The 17,854-nt window shown below is 44.6% G+C and overlaps 1 protein-coding gene and 1 long non-coding RNA gene across 2 annotated transcripts in view; both read left to right on the top strand.

Moving 5' to 3' along the window:
• The first annotated feature begins 4,571 nt into the window (after positions 1-4,571).
• Positions 4,572-6,704, top strand: LOC118234593. The gene is made up of 2 exons (XR_004766690.1): positions 4,572-4,655; positions 6,211-6,704. It is a non-coding gene; the product is annotated as an uncharacterized LOC118234593 (long non-coding RNA).
• Positions 6,705-15,186: 8,482 nt separating this feature from the next.
• Positions 15,187-17,854, top strand: part of LOC118234405 (ETS domain-containing transcription factor ERF-like) — a 39,470-nt gene continuing 36,802 nt past the window's right edge. Inside the window, exon 1 of the mRNA XM_035430916.1 lies at positions 15,187-15,843. Within this exon, the coding sequence (XP_035286807.1) occupies positions 15,822-15,843 (22 nt within the window). The 5' untranslated portion in view covers positions 15,187-15,821. The remainder of the gene's footprint in view (positions 15,844-17,854) is intronic.

Here is a 17,854-nt window from a genome sequence, read left to right as displayed (position 1 = left end):
CAACAGTTCACAGAGTACTAAAGAGAGCCAGCACTTATCAAATAGATATCATTAAGTCATATGCTTCACTACTGACAGCTACAAAGTCTTGTTGGGAAAAACTAAGACAACGGGGTCTTGTCAAATCTCTCCTCATTACCTAGGAATTAAGAACTGCCTGGTAATACTTTTCAAAACAAATTATCAGGATCTTTGGTTTAACCATGTTAACCCAGGTTTTCTTTTTCTCCCAAAATGGAATACCCAAATTATGTTTGTAGACCTGTCTTAAAACTATGATTTCAGTCAGGACCACTGTCGTTAAAGTAAGATCTTTATTGACAATAAAGGCAATATAGTTATGTTTGGTGGTATGGCTCTGGTCTGGAAGCCCTCCTGCTAACCTTGCAGCAAGCGTGGATAAGGCCGGGAGGCCAGCAGCCAAACCCCTCTAGAGGGGTAAACACAGAACAGATCCAGCAGCAATGCAAATTCTTAACACATAGGGATGGAGTTGGGGTGGTGGAGGGGATTTACAAAGCAACGTGCAGTAAGCTTGCATGCAGGAGGAGCAGCCGAATGAGTAGAGGGAGGCTGTTTAAGTAGACCACCCTGTTATGTGAATGTACTGTGATAGGTGAACATCACTCAGCTGAGCCATCAGCTGATTCAGCCAGAAGCAGCTTGACTCTCGTGGCCTGCCAGAACTACACGATGCTCCCATATGTTGGGGGATGGAGAAAAAAAAAAACGTTTTGCAAGCTTCCTACCTACAGAAACTTTGTAACTTGAAGCTAGTTTTTTCTGCTATCAGCTATAATGTTGCCAACAGTGTCGAAGCTACATGTCGGAGGAAGTAGTACATTTCTAGCCATTTCTAAATGTTGGATTGCAGTGTCAATCATACATTTGCTATAAGTTGATAGGCCTTAGGTAGAATATCAACCAAGGGATAAGCGATGGAGAAACAAACTGTTCGCATGGGTGGGGGTGATGTTATTTTTATCCCATTCCCCAAGCCGAAGACAAGCTTGGTAAAGTTTGTTACAGATAAAACTTTTTGATACTTACAGTCAGTGCTGTAGACAGATACAGCTACTTTTTAATCCAACGTAAGCTGCATTCTGCCTATTAATAACATTAGATAGCATATCTAGTCTATTAACTGGAGTTAGCTGAGTGATTGAGTGAGTAACTGGATTTGGACATTAGCCAGAGCAAATACACACTTGTCGATAGGAATTACTTGCAGCACTCTGCAGTGAAGAAAAACATTATTTTAAATGCATATAGTATGACACCTTTTTCCAAACTTGACTGCATATAAAGGGAAGACGTATTCCCAAAGCACTGTCAGAAGACCCCCAAACTCTTGACCTTCCACTCATATAAGGAGCCTCATTGGCTAATTGGCTGGCATTTGAAATCCAATTATTGTTTAGCATTGAGTGACTGGTCAAATCACATTATGCTCCTGGATAGACAGCATCCACGTTTACCTCCACTTTACAACCATCATGGCTCATTATGCCATTGAGAGCTAACACGTTTGTGTGAGAGGCTCAGAGGAGACTGAGGCCTGAGAGGAAACAGAGAAACAACAAAGGACTAAAGTACAGCATAATGGGTTCATTAAATAATTCATTTATGGAGAGAATATAAATATAATTGTGAGCCATAGCAGGATCACATGAAACAGAATTATATACAGCAAACAAAGTCATGTGCATAAGAGTGAGATGAACTGTATAGTCATCCCTGTCAAATGCTAAATCAGTCATGTTAGAGTCCTAGGAAACAACTGCAGACAGTGTGTAAGTAACTGCATGCTGATACGTATATTGGTTGACTGTGCTGTGAAAAAGATAATATTTGAAAATTTCTCCAGATTGGGTCCAAATTTGCTCTCACATCTAAACCACCACCCCAGGTAATGACTCACTTGTTATCCTATCTGTCCCTTACATATTCTCCCCTATTCCTCACCTTGGGACTTTTGACCTTTCACCCTACCCTCGACCAGGCAAAAACCCCCGCAGCATATTCCATACTCACCAATCAATCACTTGTCAAAGATGGCTCCATGTGATTGGCTAAGAAAGCAGACAACAGCAAGCAGAGATAAGAAAACAAATTACGCTGGGCCAATGGGAGAGGACAGGGATTTGTGTCGCAAACATAATCAGCAGGGGCAGAAGCACTTGGAATGAGGAATAGCAGCAGTGCTGACGGAGGCAGTGTTCATTCTCTCCGTCGTGAGCATGCAGTCGATCAAGATGTGAAGCACAGCTCTCATAAAAGCAGTCCAAATAAGTCTAAATAAGTCACGGCTTTCTCTGCCCCCGTTAAAAGGCGGCCATGTAAATGAGTCGCCTGACTTTGGCGCCCTCGCCTTGGCACGTGCCTCTGAGCTCGCCAGATATGCTCCCGCCACTTCCTGTCCTTTCAGCCGGCTCTCTGTGCTCCTGGCAGTCGGCGACGTGGCATCCCAGTTCAGGCACTGGACTACATCCAAGAGACTTATGGGTATAACTCCTGTCTGTGTAGTGCTGCGCCAGGCCTGCCGTGGTCGGTTGCCAGCTGTGTGCGGTCTCCGGAGCGCTGCCATGGGAGTGGAGTGGTTTGCCTCGAATCCCCCATATCGGGGAGCGCTGAGACCATGCTGTAGATGAGCTAACGGCTGCGGCTCCTGCTCAAGGTGCAGGTGAACTGGGGCGTCTCTGGGTTTTGAGGGTCAAGTTAACGGGTTTATCCATGTCTGAAACTCCCCTGGACGCAGCCAGCCTGGCCAACGCAGCATCCCACTTACGCCTCCTCTGACTGCACCTCTGAGGGCCCCGAATTCCCGCACCGCACTACCAAGTGACCACATGACCGGGCGTCTGGGTGTCGGTGCGAAAGTAGGCCGTCGCCTGTCTAGGGTAGAGGAGGCAGGACCTTGTGGTGTTTTTTTGCAGTCAGCGCCAGCACCTGACTGGAGCCGGGATGGCCCCCAAGGCTGCCGGCTGGGGGAAGCTCGGGTCGCCTCCAGCAGTAATGATGTTCCCACACAGGCACAGCGCATCAGAGGAGGCCAGTGAACGGGCCTTTGTTACACAGGTTGTTACAAGATAGCTGAAGGTACAAAATGTCATTCTGGCGCAGCTGAAATTTCTTTCACAAGTTTACCATTATTTGTCTTGGCAAGTCCACTAAGAACCAAATTCTCTTTTGAATCATGACCAGGCAAAACAAGTTGGGCAAGAGAGTATTACACCAATCGAATAGAGGGAATGATCAGGTGGCGAGGTGTAGAGAGATACTTTTTGTGGGAATCTGACCAGGATGCCACAGTTAACACCCCTACTCGTTAAAAAATATAATATGGTTAATTATTAAATTGTACATAAAACTATGCAAATTATGTAACAAAAGAAAAAAATGTTTGACATATGCTCCAACTGTCCACTTATGACATCTCTGCTAGTAGGCACACATTGTTTTTTATAGAACCGCTTTAACATAGGGTTAGCCAGAGACATTAATTAGGCATTTTCAGTGTATTTAATGGTAGCTAATATTGGTTATTTCGATTTGTCTTCATGGCATGGCCATACTACTTTTGAAAGTTTATGTTGCATTGAAAGACTTAAATCTGATTGTGTGACTGCAATAACTCCTATGAGCAGCAGAGGGAGGTAGTTCTCAAATAATGACAGTGAAGCATCACACCAATTTTCATGTTTCCTATTTTGAAGGCAACGTGAACTACAGTTCACGCACACACACGCATACGCACACTGTGATAATATTCTGAACCACGCACAATCCAAGAATAGTGCTGAAAGTAGATTTCTTTACAGGTATTGTTCTTTAATCCACCGGCTAGCAAATAACAAATGCAAAAATGCATTTTGAAATAATAACATGCTGGTAAAAATACATATCAAATCCAAATAAACATTAAAATACAAATATCAAATGATTCATTATATTAATTTGGACATCAGCTAAAATGCACCCAACCACAAAGTATGCTCAAAACTTTTCTTCCAGTCCAACATTTTCCCTGCATGAAGTAAAAGCTTAAGGGTTACCATGACAATTCCCAAGGGTATGTTCAAGATTCTAAAATGAATGGAGGTGGAAATGTATGAGAAATACTTTTTCTCATACAGATGTAGTTGACTGTACAAGTGCCCTGTGCCCAGACCCAGTGCCTTTCCCCCATTTCATCGCAGGCCGGTTATTTCACCCTAAACGGACAAACACAGAGCTGCTCATGAAATGGAGAAATCGGTTTTTTAATAGCCTGATTTTAAATTATTTTAAACCGCACAGAGGTTTATAAACAGATGTCTATATGCTTCTTTGGTATCAACAACTCAGAATGTGCATTCCCTGATAGTTCAACCACTTGATGACCACTGTCTCAGATAAGTTCCTTTCCAGCAACTGAACTTGTGTCTCTTTATTTCTGTGTTTCTCTTACCCCATTCTGATCTAAAATTGGCAAAGGACATTACCAGGGGTGATGGCAGTTGGCAAGCATTGAGCAACATTTGGCAAATGTCCCAACGGGTGCTGAACTCCATAATTAGAGGCTGTGTAGGGCTTTGGCTACGGCTGTGGACTTCCTAGCACTCCCAGACAGCACCTTCATGAAACCTGGCATAATATGAAAGGGGGGCAAGCGGGTGAGAAGTACACATCTAAAAGACTTTCAAAGCTGTGATTGATTACTCATAATTATACCCTTCTGTTTCTCCAGTAAACTGTTTCTCTTTAAACTTCACTTTAAAATTGTTCCTTTTTTAACTGCGTGTACTTTGGCAAGACCGGCATGCGCGCACCGTGCCAGAGAACGAATGTTAATACGAATCCGAATTTGAAGAAAAGGGACACGTAAGTGAGAGACCGTCCGATACATAACGATCGGGGAGACAAAGGACGCTTCGGTACGAAAAACAAAAACAAACCAAAATAGGCCATTAATCAACTGGAACAATCCTCCAGAGGTCAGAACGGTCCTGGCGCGACGCGAGGCTCGGTGCAAAGACGCGTTAGCGGTAGCGGTAGAGCTAGCTCTGGTCGCAGGAGTTGTGCTTGTGATTGTAATAGCGATGACTACAGTGAGATGAGACACAGAGCAGATGACAGCTCCAGGACGAAGAGTCCTCTATGGCCGTTGAGTCAGAGGACGTCTGCTTGTTGACAAATATCCCTCCTGTTCTTTTTCTAGTTCTCCCACCCGAGTCCTGTTCCCTCAGAGTGGAGTTGTCGGAAAGTTTTTTTGTGATTGTTTACCCTTTATTTAATGAGGGAACCTCGCTGAGTTTGAAATCGAGTTGCTGGTGGTTGGTGGCGAGGGGCCGAGGTTACTGGTGTGGAGGTTGTAAATAGAGCAACCTCGAGCAAGTCGTTCCAGGAAGGCCAATGTATGCACTGGATTCAGTTAACTAATCAGCTCTATAAACCACTGGCAGTTCACTTGAGGATTAAACTGCAGTAAATGTTTCACATCAGCCCACAAAAATAAATGTCGTTAAAACATCAGATCATGCACTTGATTGGACTGGTTAAACCATTAAGATCAGAAGTTGTGGAATCCAGGAACGGATTTGGCCCTCCTTGCTGATCCCCTCATAGAGTCCAGCTGCATGAAACCCTATGATAGTGTGTTCCATGCATTCAGGCATTGTGACCAAACTATAACCTGTGACTGAGCTGATTTCCAGTGCCCTGTCTCTCCCTCTCTCATACTATCTCTTCTTGTTCTCTTCCTTTCCTATCAAAAGGTAAAGCTGATTGATTTAGACCCCAGTGAGCACAAGCCCGAATATGAATGGAATCAAGACATCTAGAGGGGCGGAAATCTATGTTGAGATATGTTGTGGCCTAAACGGACTAGGTTAGTTCAATTTAGCCCTAATTTAGCTCAGGCTTTACCCGGATGTAGCCTGGCTATGTCCTAGCTGGCTCGAAAACATTAACATATCAACAAAGTCTAGCCAGACTTTCACTGAACATCACTGAACAATCTACACATTTGGTGAATATAGCCAGGCAATATCTGGGTAAAACCTGAGCTAAATTAGGGCTTAAATTGATCTAACCTAGTCCATTTATGTCAAAACATCTCTCAACCTAGATTTCCACCCCTCTAGATGTCTAGATTCCGTCTATATTCAGGTTTGCGCTCGCTGGGGCTGAACCGTTGTCTTCCTCATACCTTGCATCTCTACCCATCAGTTGTCTCTGGACGCATTGACACATGCATGTCTACTCCAATGAGATGGCTGTTGCTCTTGGGTCATTGAACTTTGTGGCAGACATGGATGCCAACTCCAATGCATCTGTGTATTCAAGCGATTCACAGCCTTAGAAGTGGACTTCTCCACCATGTTTGTGACATGTAGACGAGTACTGGATCAGAAGTGGACTTCCCCACCATGTTTGTGACATGTAGACGAGTACTGGATCAGAAGTGGACTTCTCCACCATGTTTGTGACATGTAGACGAGTACTGGATCAGAAGTGGACTTCCCCACCATGTTTGTGACATGTAGACGAGTACTGGATCAGAAGTGGACTTCTCCACCATGTTTGTGACATGTAGACGAGTACTGGATCAGAAGTGGACTTCCCCACCATGTTTGTGACATGTAGACGAGTACTGGATCAGAAGTGGACTTCCCCACCATGTTTGTGACATGTAGACGAGTACTGGATCAGAAGTGGACTTCTCCACCATGTTTGTGACATGTAGACGAGTACTGGATCAGAAGTGGACTTCTCCACCATGTTTGTGACATGTAGACGAGTACTGGATCAGAAGTGGACTTCTCCACCATGTTTGTGACATGCAGACGAGTCCTGGCTCAGATCCTCCAGGCGTTTGCTGTGTGTGGGGAAATGAGCTTATCCTGGTTTCTTTTTTTTAACCTGTAGTTCCTCCAACCCTGAGATGCTAATGCAGGACTTTCGCATTGCAGTACTTTCAATTAAACATGCACTTATTGCAGCTGTGTCCAATCTTATCTGAAAAGGGTTGACATGGGAGCGGCCTTTTATTCTAGCAAATACTACAACCCCAAGTTCCAATAATAAATTAATCATAGTATTCAGTCAAGATCAAGTGGAGCTAGATCAAACTGTGCTGAAAAAAACACGCGGGCCCTTCACTTACTGCAATTAGAGTGCCTGCAGTAATACCTTGAGGGTGAGGACTGAAACTGAAATTCAGTGTTTCCCAGGTAACATGTTCAGGAAAAAAAAAATCATGGCCATTGTTTTATGGTTATGTTAAAAAATGTTAACTGGGCAGAATACTCTATTTAATATATATGTATATATGTATATTTGTTAAGTGCTGAAAAATCCACACCTTCATTTTAGTTTTAGAATCCAAAGGCAGTAGCTTATTTTTGTGTGGAGCCATAATGCCCCCCAATACATTGTGCTTCAAACAGTAGGCCTAGATCTGTTGTGTAGTTTTTTAATAATATTGTAAATCTGTGGATAAAAATTTTTAAATGTATGTTTTTACAATCAACTGAAATGCAAAAGACATTGTTTGGAGAAAGAGGTTGTGTAATAAGCAGATATGATTTTTAAAGGTTTTCCTCTATGGGAAATCCCATTGTTGCAAACCACTCCCTAGGTCCAGTCATTTTTTATTTTTTATTTTTTGCGGTGGGCGGGGCTTTAACAATGTATAGGTGAGGGGTGAAATGCCTGGGGGCGGAGCCTGAGAGGCGAGTGAGATCAAGTAAGAAGTGAGCGCTGAAAGCTGAAGAAGCGACAGGCCGCCCATGAGCCGGGTGACGTGTTGCATGTGCCCTCGCTCTACCTCAGTCTCCATGCCAACCCCAGCGTTGCCGGTACCTGTGAAGCACGCTCAGTGTGCCACCGTGGGTGTTGGTGTGACAGAGGCTTGCAGCTAAATCAAGCGCCGCTTGCAATGGCGTCACCCCTGGGGTCAAACGCAGAGCCTGCCTATGCCGTGTAGCCGCATTCAGAACGAGGCAACCCACAGACCACTGGCGGATAATTCTAATGCTGGACCGCTGGTTTTCTGGGCCGTGTGGTTGAGTCATTCCAAAATAAAAAAAAGTATGTAAATTGGAGTTCTGGTCACAGCCTTGTACTTGTTGTTGTAGCGATGCAAAACAAAACTAGACCGTATGGCGGGAAACAAGAGAGTGACCGTGAAATATTGTTTTAAAAAAAGGAAAGAGCAAGAGAGAGAAAGAGAGAAGAATAGGTTGGTGTGAAAACAGTCAGAGCGCCCGCCCACTAGCATCCCCCAGAGTTTTTGGTGGGGGTGGACGAAGGCCTGGTCGCGCCGGAGCCCCCGCACTGAGCAGGCCTACAGAGGCAGCCTGGGAGTCTCACGTCGCCAGGGGAGTCCAGCTCCAAGACCACAATGCATCTCTCCCCTCCCTAAACAGCCCAAGCCGTGACTGAACCCACCGCGGGTGTAGGAGTGCTGAACAAGTGTGCAATCGCAACAACACAGCTACTACAAACTAAATCTGTCACAACACGCTGTCCAGGCTCTGAAACACATCACCGCTGACATTAATGCCATTCCAGTTGAATTTCCAGTGCGCCGCGGACAGATTTTCCAAAACAAGGCTTGATCCAGGTCATTAGGTGGGGGGTGGGGGGGTGAGACTTCTGTCAAAGGCTTGGTTTAATCTGACTCTATGCCTGAGCTTTCTGAGAAGCATGGGCGTTAAATTTTTAATCTGATATCAGTCCTGGAATGACTTATGGAAGGAAAGAAGGCGTGAGTGGGTCAGGCAGTGAGAGAGAGAGAGAGAAAGAGAGAGAGAGAGAGAGGGGGCAGAGAGGGAGAGAGAGGGGGAAGCAGTGAACAGTGCCAATAGGAAGAATGTGTTCCTCACAGAGATACAGGAGACACTGTCAACACACATGCTGAGCTCAATATAGAAACTGACACAGTGCCAGGCATACCTCTCCCTCGTTCTCTCTCCCTCACTCTTTCCACCTCTCTCTCCCTCCCTCTCCACCCCTCTCCCTCACTTACAAACTCTTCACTGTCCTCTCACTTTTTCTCCCCACTGAAATTAATGGGTGTTCTCCCTCCCACTCTCCCCTCTCTTTGCATGTGTTTGACACGCTGCCAGAATCAGGTCTAATATAGCGTACATATCCTCTCTGTCTCTCCTCCTTACTGACTCCCTTTACCCTCTCACTCTCTGTAAAGTTAAGGCACTTTACTGACACTTTAATGGGGGGGGGGGGGGTCCACCCGACGGTTCAGTAATGACGGTACAACTTCACCGACTTCAGGACTTTCTGGTGTGTGTACATTGCTGTCTGTGTGTGTGTGTGTCTGTGTATGTGTGTCTGTTTGTGTGTGTGTGCATGCATGCGTGTGTGCGTGTGTGTGAGATTACTTGCTGAACTAGTTATGCAGTGCATAAGTAACATTCCCAGTGCTCAGTACATGCATGTTTCAGTATGTTGTTTTTTATGTGGGGGGGGGGGGGGGGGGTATCGTTAAGGTCACCTTTGTATTATGGTCCAGCAACACTAATTCACTTGTCATACAAATAAGGGTATTTGACTTTGAATTTGAGAGAGATTTATAGTTTCTAAACAGGTCTTCTGCATCACTGTTTTTTACACTTTAAAAAGCTGTCATAGATTAGCATATGTAAATCAATTTTTTCTTTTAAAACAATATTCAGGCATCTTCCCCCCTCCCACTCCCTTCACCAGTTCCAGCTCTCTCTCCCTCTCTTTCACCTCTGCAGTCCACCCCTTTTCCTCTTTCTCAGCCCTCTCGCTGTTTCTCCCCTCTTCTCAAACTGAAGCCCTTTCTCCTTGCCTGTGCTTCCCTCCACTGTCTCTTGCCACTCTTCTCCCCTTTCATGCCCTCTCTCTTTCCTTCCTCTGTGCAGCAGTGTGGTAATCCCATTACCCATGTGTGAATACCAGCTGGGAGAGGGAGAGAAATTAAAGGAGGGAGCGAGCGATGGGGGATAGAGCGATAGAGATGAAGAGAGCGCATACAGAGAGCAAGTCACTAAGCTGCAGTTAAACGTTTCATGGGTAGAATTGTACCAGCATACCCTCAAACAGGAGGAAGAGAGGTAGAGAAAGAGAGAGAGAGGAGAGAGAGAGAGGAAGAGGCAGAGAGATGAGTTGAGTTTGGAGAAATCCAGAGCAGGACCAGTTAGCCAGAAGACGGAGGGAACGTGCAGCCTGGCAGTTTAAGAGCCGAGAAAATAAACAGATTCTTTGGTCACAAAGAACCCATTCAGTCTCTCTTTGCCCCTCACCCCGCCACCCCCCCACCCCTCCCCCCAGGTCGCCCGAGCCCACCCAATCGCTCTCATTCTCTCCACCCAGTTTCTTCTCTCCCTCTGTCTCCCTACCCTATCTTTTCTTTCCTGTTGTCCAGAATCCTCCCTTCCCTCTCTCTCTTGGCAGTGTTTTTTCTGTGGAGTCCATGTCGGAGTTGGTATGAGGACTGAAGGGGCAAGCCTGCCTCCGGACGAGGGCGGTGCTCTCCGGCTCCCCCTCAGCAGGCCCTTATTCAGGAGTAATAGGGATGTGCGGGCTGACCCGCAGATGAAAGCCTGCGCCTGTAATATGCCTGTTCAGAGCGTCTCGGGACAGGGCGCTGTACGCCGCGGCTAGCCGACCGGCGTTCTGTTTCAGCGCAGTCTCGGTCTGTCACATATCAGTTTGCCTGGTGTCAGCATGGATCGGTGGAGGTCAGTGGTTTCGAGCTTGACCTTAACCACATGAGTTTGAAGTGTTCCTCCTGCGGTCACGGTCAGGGTGTGGGTTGGACTGGAATTTTAAGCGCAGTTACTTGACATGATTTTGATTAGAACTGGTGGTTTTTTATTTTTTATTTTTTATCCTGGCTTTAAAAAAAAGAGATTTGCACCATCACCACGCTCCTCTCTCAGTTTCATACATTAATCCCATTTGGTTTGATTTCTGTTGCTTGTCTGGCTGATTTCTATGCCACCAGGGTACAAATTCATCAGCAGCCTAACTCAAATTACAGCACCGCTCCAAAAATCATGAATGCTTTGCAATTTCGTTAGGGACAAGCAATGAAACAATAGTGACCATGTTAATTAATATTGTGAATCAATTGTAGCAGGCTAAATATTCCTCAGGACATAAGTGAGGGCAGGTTTCTCTGGGCCCTGACTCTATTAGGCCTAACAGACCTTTCTACTATTCCTCTCTCTCTTTATCCATGCAAAATGGTTTGTTTGTTCATTTGATCTCTCACTCTCTCTTGACTAATCCTCAGTGAGTCTCTAGCTATGTTTTTCAGTCGTACAATCTCATCTTTTCTCTGTTCCTTTGTGTTGGGAAAGAATGCGTGTGAGTGCGTGCGTGCGTGCGTGTGTGTGTGCGCGCGTGTGTGTGTGCATCTACAGATGGGGGCCCCTTGCCCACTCTTCTGAATAGTGTGTTATTTCTGTGTCGCACGATCGGTGCCAGCACCTTGCTGCCTGCTGCATGATGATGCCTGTCTGAATCAGCCTTGGTGGCCCGTTTGCAGGGACGCTGAGTGTAGGTTGGCCACACAGGGGGTGTTTCAGTGGCCCTTTTCAGAGAGGCAGAGGCTCGTCTCACTCCACATTTCTCTCACACCTTCCCGGCCAGTGGTGGGGACGTTATCTCATAAAAGACAGGACTCAGGGTGTGCATATTTGTGGGGTGTCTATGGAAGGGGTGCCGTTGGTGGGCGCATTGTATTTGGGGGAGGGAATTCTCAGACTTCACTTGGAGACCTATGGCTGTGATGATTGCGTTTCACTCTAGCAGAGCTCTTATTAAATCCAGCAAACCCTTCAAGCTGACAATTGGCAAATGGGGGTTCAAAACCCTATAATGGGTTGACCTGGCATGTGGTGTTAATCATTGATTATATGAACCAATCAAAAGGCTTTCTTCTCCAGAGCAAAACAATGTGGAATGTGTTGAATCACAGAGGCAAATGTATGACATCGGAGCCCCACCCATGCAGGGATTCATGAAGCCTCAGTCTTGATCACTGCCTGAGGCCATTTCTCAGCCCACACTGGAGACCCTTAAAAGAGCAACATTCCCACGCATTCGCTGACCAGTGTAGAGAAGAGAAAAAGATCAATTGCCTCAGGATAATCCATTTCCTTTTTAAATTTTCATGTCAGGACCAGTTTTTGACATTTTTTTTGTAACTGTTCTGATTAAACTTGTTTTGATGGTTTTCTTCCACTTGAGGCCTTTGGTGCCTGCATGCTGAAAAAGACCTTTGAAGTGACTGTATAGAGAATGATTTTTTTTTTTTTTTAATTGAGTTATCATGTCATTCTAATGACTGGCTATCAATCAATGAGATAATTGAAATGGATAAAATTTCAAGCAATTTAAAAATTTACTGAGAACATGTCACATGTTAAAATAATAACTGCTAATGCATAAGGAATTCAGACAAGTTAAGACTTTGGCTGAACACCCAAATAGATAAAAAGTGAATCACTCAACATCACACGTGGCAGTAGACTAAATGACATGGGCATGAAAAAGGCTAAATTAATCAACATGCCACTACAGACATGAATGAGGAAACAACCTGATTCGTGTACATAAAGATTTCTTTTTACTTGAAGACTTCTTTGATAAAAATAGACATTGGGAATGCTGTTTAATGTGTCCACATTCAAAAACTGTATGAATGAAATGCTACCTAAAGCTATGTTCTCTTTTCCTGCCTTTGTATTTTAGGCTACACACCAATGTATAAATGCAGTCATGGTGCTAGTGTCAGGGTTTACAACTGCTGGGTAGCCAGGCATTTACATGGGTACTTCTGCAAGGGGTGGGCGGTGTCAGAATTCTGAAGGTAACAAATACAGAAAACAGACAGATTCAGCCACACGGCACGACTGACTCACACAAGTGTTTTTGCATAATATTTATTTGATAATCCCGTTGCCAATATATTTCAAGCCAGGGGTACACACAGGGCTCACTGTAGCATGTATGGCCGTGGGTACACATGCTGCATATTGCTCCTGAGGCAATTTGATAAACAATAAAGAAAGAAATCGTAGATGAAATTGATGAATGTACAGAAACTTCAGATTCAAGTCTTCAGGAGCCATTGGCACTGGACTCGAGAGATGGGAGGAACACAGAGTGACAAACAAAGATGGAGTGAAGGATGAGAGGAGGAATGGTGGAAAGGTGAGCAAGTGAGCTGAGGGACTGAGGGGAAGGATAGCAGTGCACGGAGGAAGACATAAGGAGGGAGGAGAAGATATGTAGGCTGAGGGGGAGGAGCCTGTTGATCTGTGCTGGGGAACTCCAGGGAAATGTCATTAAATTCACCCGTAGACACACAGAGTACTTTCAAAAGAGAGAGTGGGAGACACTGCGGCAGAGGTAGATGAGGGAGTGACTGAGAGAAAGAGGGAGGAAGAGTGAGGGGAAGGGAACGTGCGTTCTCTGCCTCCCTGTTCCTGTCTTTTTTATCCTTCACTCACTCTAAGATAGCCTCTTGCTCTCTACCATTGCATCTTATATCTTCAGCCACAGTTCCCTCGAATGCTGCTCAGTGGAGAGACAGAGGCAGGGGGAGGAAAAAGGCATGACTGAGAACCCGTGTGGTTCAGCTCAAGCCTGCGACCACGCCTCAGAGACCCACCGACCTCCTCCGCTGGACCACCCTCACATCCACTCAGATGTGTAGATGAGCCACACTGTGTGCTGAAGAAGCCTGACCGTCGGTGTACAGAGGCACACTGTACCCTGGACCCGAGACAGGTGCAACGGCCTTCTGAAAATACACGTCTGATTCACGAGAGCCAAGATGACTTTTCTAGAGCTTGGGAGAGGGCGAGAAAAGGAACAGGTCTCGGGTTGTGAGAGCTGATGATTTCCACTTCTGCAAAATCCCATCTTTGTTAGAGTCACTCACTTACAATGGATGACTACTGTCCCTTTGAAGGGCAACTGGATAATTCTATAGAAAACATGGGGAAAGAGTTCTGTAGGATTTCACCTATGAGTGTGCCTGATGTAGCTGACTAACTAAGTAGGTGGTTAATTTCTAGGCACCCCAAAGTTGCAGAGAGATCTGGCCGGCGTTTTATGATCAAACAATATTCTGAAGCTAAAACAGAGTGGTCCCTTTAGCTGCCTGATAGAATAGCTCCAGTGATTTGAATTTTATATGAGCTAATATTGGTAGCTAGGGAAGTTACCCATGGGCTACACTGATTCTGGCTACAGAGGGCTGGGGTCTGAGGATGTCCAGTCTGCCAATGTTATTTAATTGTGTACACTGACGGCAACAATGACCAATCACCTGAGGCAAGAGAAAACGCCCTGTTTACAAATCAAGTAACTCTAAAAAACAGAATACTAAACCATATTCAGTCATAGTTCATTTTTCAACAAGGCCAGTGTCACATGTTACACTGTGAGTCTCAGGACATATAAGTGAATGCACAAAGCGCTTGGAGACAGAAGAACATAAGGATATTTGATGATGTGCACAGCCCTTCTAGGCACAAAATTTAGTAGAATACAGGCAAAATATGGAAAACTTTCAATTGATGAAGAATAAAGCCAATTAATTGAACAACAAACTTCATCTGGCATCTGTACCACAACATTCCTCTCCTTACATCATAACACTGCACAAGCACACACAGATGAAAACCCCACAGGTGAAACCTAGTGTGCAAGAAGTGTTCCGAGCAGAGTGTATCAGCAGATAAACTAGGATTTATCTCTGAGTTGGGAACATTCATGTCAATTGCAGATCCATATTGCATATTTCTATGAGGACGCCACAATTCATTTTTACCAATGTGCTCTTCTAAGGTGGAAGTAGCAAGGAGCATTGATTGTTTACCGTCTTGTGCTTCCTGTAATCCTTGATTTGACTGCATGGTTACCATAAACTCCTACAGCATTTCTGCATTTATCTATCCTTTTACATCACATTCGTACTTTCTAATGATACTGTCTGCTATCGCCTATAGAATACGAGCAATACGCAAAAATTCATAACAATACCAATAAATATTTTGGCTATGTTATGTGTGTTTTACTAATGACGTAAATTGGGCGTGATTGTGTCATTTTGCTTATCACGTCGGCGGCGTGTAGGACGTGCATGTGACGTAATGACAACACGGCGTTGGCGGTCTCCATGGCTCCCGGCCGCCGGGCTCGTGGCGAGTGGGCGTGATCTCCTCCCCCCTATCCGCGTGGGCGGCCCCGTGCTGTAGAGAGAGAAGGAAACACGACACCCCGAGAGAGGCGAGAGAGAGCCGGGGGGAGGAGAAAGTACAGAGTGAGTGGAAGAAGAAGAAAAAGTCGGCAAAAACAGAGAACGAGAAAAAGGGGGATTCACTCTCTCTCTGTCACAGTGAGTTATCGGCGACGAATTGTTGTGATTTCTGGAAAGACGTGGAATAGAGATTACACGCAACTGCTCAGTACAAACTGGCAAAACAACAACACAATTCAGTTTCCCGGTCGTCCATTGGGACCACTGGCCCGTGTATTTCTCTGCAACTTCGGCTTAGCGGAGTGACTGCGCGCTAGTCCAGGGACACGTTCAGCGTACTGCAGTTTTCAGAAAACTACAAAGCAACACAAACTCTGGGGAACCGTAGGGGGCCTGGGAAGTGCGAGTGCGGTGGGGGTGTCTGAACCAGCGAGTAAAACGGAAGCAAACCAGCGCAAGAGGGGGACAGAAAGAAAAGTTTCAGTTTTGCGGCTGATACGCTAGGAGGAAACGAGAGGAGGAGGGAGGCCGACTTTCACCTCCCGAAACAACTGACCCACCTACATTCATCATGAAAACCCCGGGAGATACGGGTGAGTTCTTCTGATATTTATTTTATAAGCTCAATTATCAAAAAATACGTCGTTGATTTAAGATGGATCCTAGCTAACTTGGGCAACCTGGAAATTCTTTATTCAAATTTGGAAGTTCCTTGAGAGTTTGAGTAGCATTACGAGCTTGCTAGCTACTTAGTTCTTGATACTGGAAAAATCAAAAAAGTTTCTTTTGTTGAATTTCTTGTGGGCTAGTAGCTAGCTTGTGGCAGACCCAATGTAACGTTCGCCAGCTACGGTTCAATAGGCTAGTTTATGGAGAATTTGGATATCGTGACACAGATTCATTTTCGTTTCCAGTCGGCGTTCGAATAAAATATGTGAATTAGCTACTAGCTGGAGTAACTACTAGAGTTGTTAACTTGCTTGCTAACATAAACGTTGTCTAGCTACATTAATGTTGACCCAACGGTGCATTCACCTGGCTAGCCAGCGACTTAATAATAATCATTACATTTATGTAAATATGTATGTAAATGAATACGATAACGTTCGTTAATCAAGATACCGCACACCATGTATGCCGTTTAAATCAATGTCTTTAGTGTTGCAATTGTGAAGGTTTACAAAAATGACATTCTCTAACGTTAAAGATTCGGTGGAGTTTCTTCCATCCTTGCAGCTTTCTTGGGCATTCATACTTTAAGTTCGCTAACTTGTCATTTAATAAGTTAAATGCGTGCATCATGCTAGCTAATGTACTGAGCAGAAAGCAGTCTTTCGTTGACCTGCTGAGTGCATGGAACATTTAACTTAGCTAGTAACTAGAACTCAGTAAGTTTTAGTGTGGACTATTTTGTGAGAATAGGAAAGCAACTGAAATGCAAATTTTGACAGTCATTAAGTTCGCTAGGGGTGAACAGAAGCTAAGTTGACTACACCGTCAATACTTCACACCTATTCAGTTAGGTACTTAACGAGCGATATATAATTACCCTTCTCACGATAATTGGAAACGTAATGTGTCTAGAAAGGTAGATATGTTGCCAACGTTAGCTACACTAGTTAGCGTGCTACTTTTTAGCTGGTTTGCTAACTAGCAACATAGGCAAACCTACAAAATGGAAGCGAGCGCTCTTACATGTGACAAATACATAGCTCAGCTAGTTTGGAACTAGTTATTTTTCTCAAATTATACTCAGGGGTAATCGTTTTCATTTGTAATGATTCATCGAAAGCTTGATGTTGCTGAGTGTTTTTATTATTTTTGTTTAATCTACAAAATGAAGTTCAATAATGCTTCGAGTTGATGTGTAGTTCGACCTCTTTGCCAGCTGACGCTGGCTAGTTTTGTGTCGGTATGTGTAGCTAGTTTCCCGGCTAACGTACGCTGTTTGATCCCTGTAGCTTTCCTGTCTTTGCGAGCAAGCTTGCGAGTTTCTCCCTCTTCCGGAAGTTATACTTTCGGCCTAGCAAGTTGCGGAATGTTTAGGAATCCATGTTAGCTAACGTAAGATCTCCCCCGTTTCTGTTCATTTAATTTAAATGCATGTTTTCTTCAAATCCCACTCTCCCGTCGCGCACGTCTGAAAATGTAAGATTAGCTTTTGGGAATTTTTTGTAGCAAAGACATCTGTTATTCGATTTGCTACTTTGCATGTACACGCGGTTTTTCGCATGTTTTGAACTGCGAAAGTTTAAAAACGGAAAGCTGTCAAGTACAGTTCGTGAAACGCCACGTTCCCGGGAGAAGCTAGTAATATATGCGTACATTTCCACTCTTCAAATATAAACTTTATATTAATGCGAGACAAGGTTGGTCTAGATCGAATCATTCGCCCTATGGTTTAATGAAATTAAATGCGCCGCCAGTGAAGTCATACTCACTTTTATGAAAACATTAGCCGATTATTCCATTTCACCCCCCTCATTCTCTCTTGAGAACACTCGCTTAGTGAAACGAACTCATTTTAAAAGTATAAAAATCCGTTTTGTACGTTTTGACTGGGACCTAAATTACCTACATTGTGGTACGGGATTTTTGAGTTGA

The sequence above is a fragment of the Anguilla anguilla genome, chromosome 8 (assembly GCF_013347855.1).
Source record: "Anguilla anguilla isolate fAngAng1 chromosome 8, fAngAng1.pri, whole genome shotgun sequence".
NCBI classification, from domain to species: Eukaryota; Metazoa; Chordata; class Actinopteri; order Anguilliformes; family Anguillidae; genus Anguilla; species Anguilla anguilla.
Note: the sequence above shows the minus strand (reverse complement) of the source record. Positions and strands in the feature narration are given on the sequence as shown.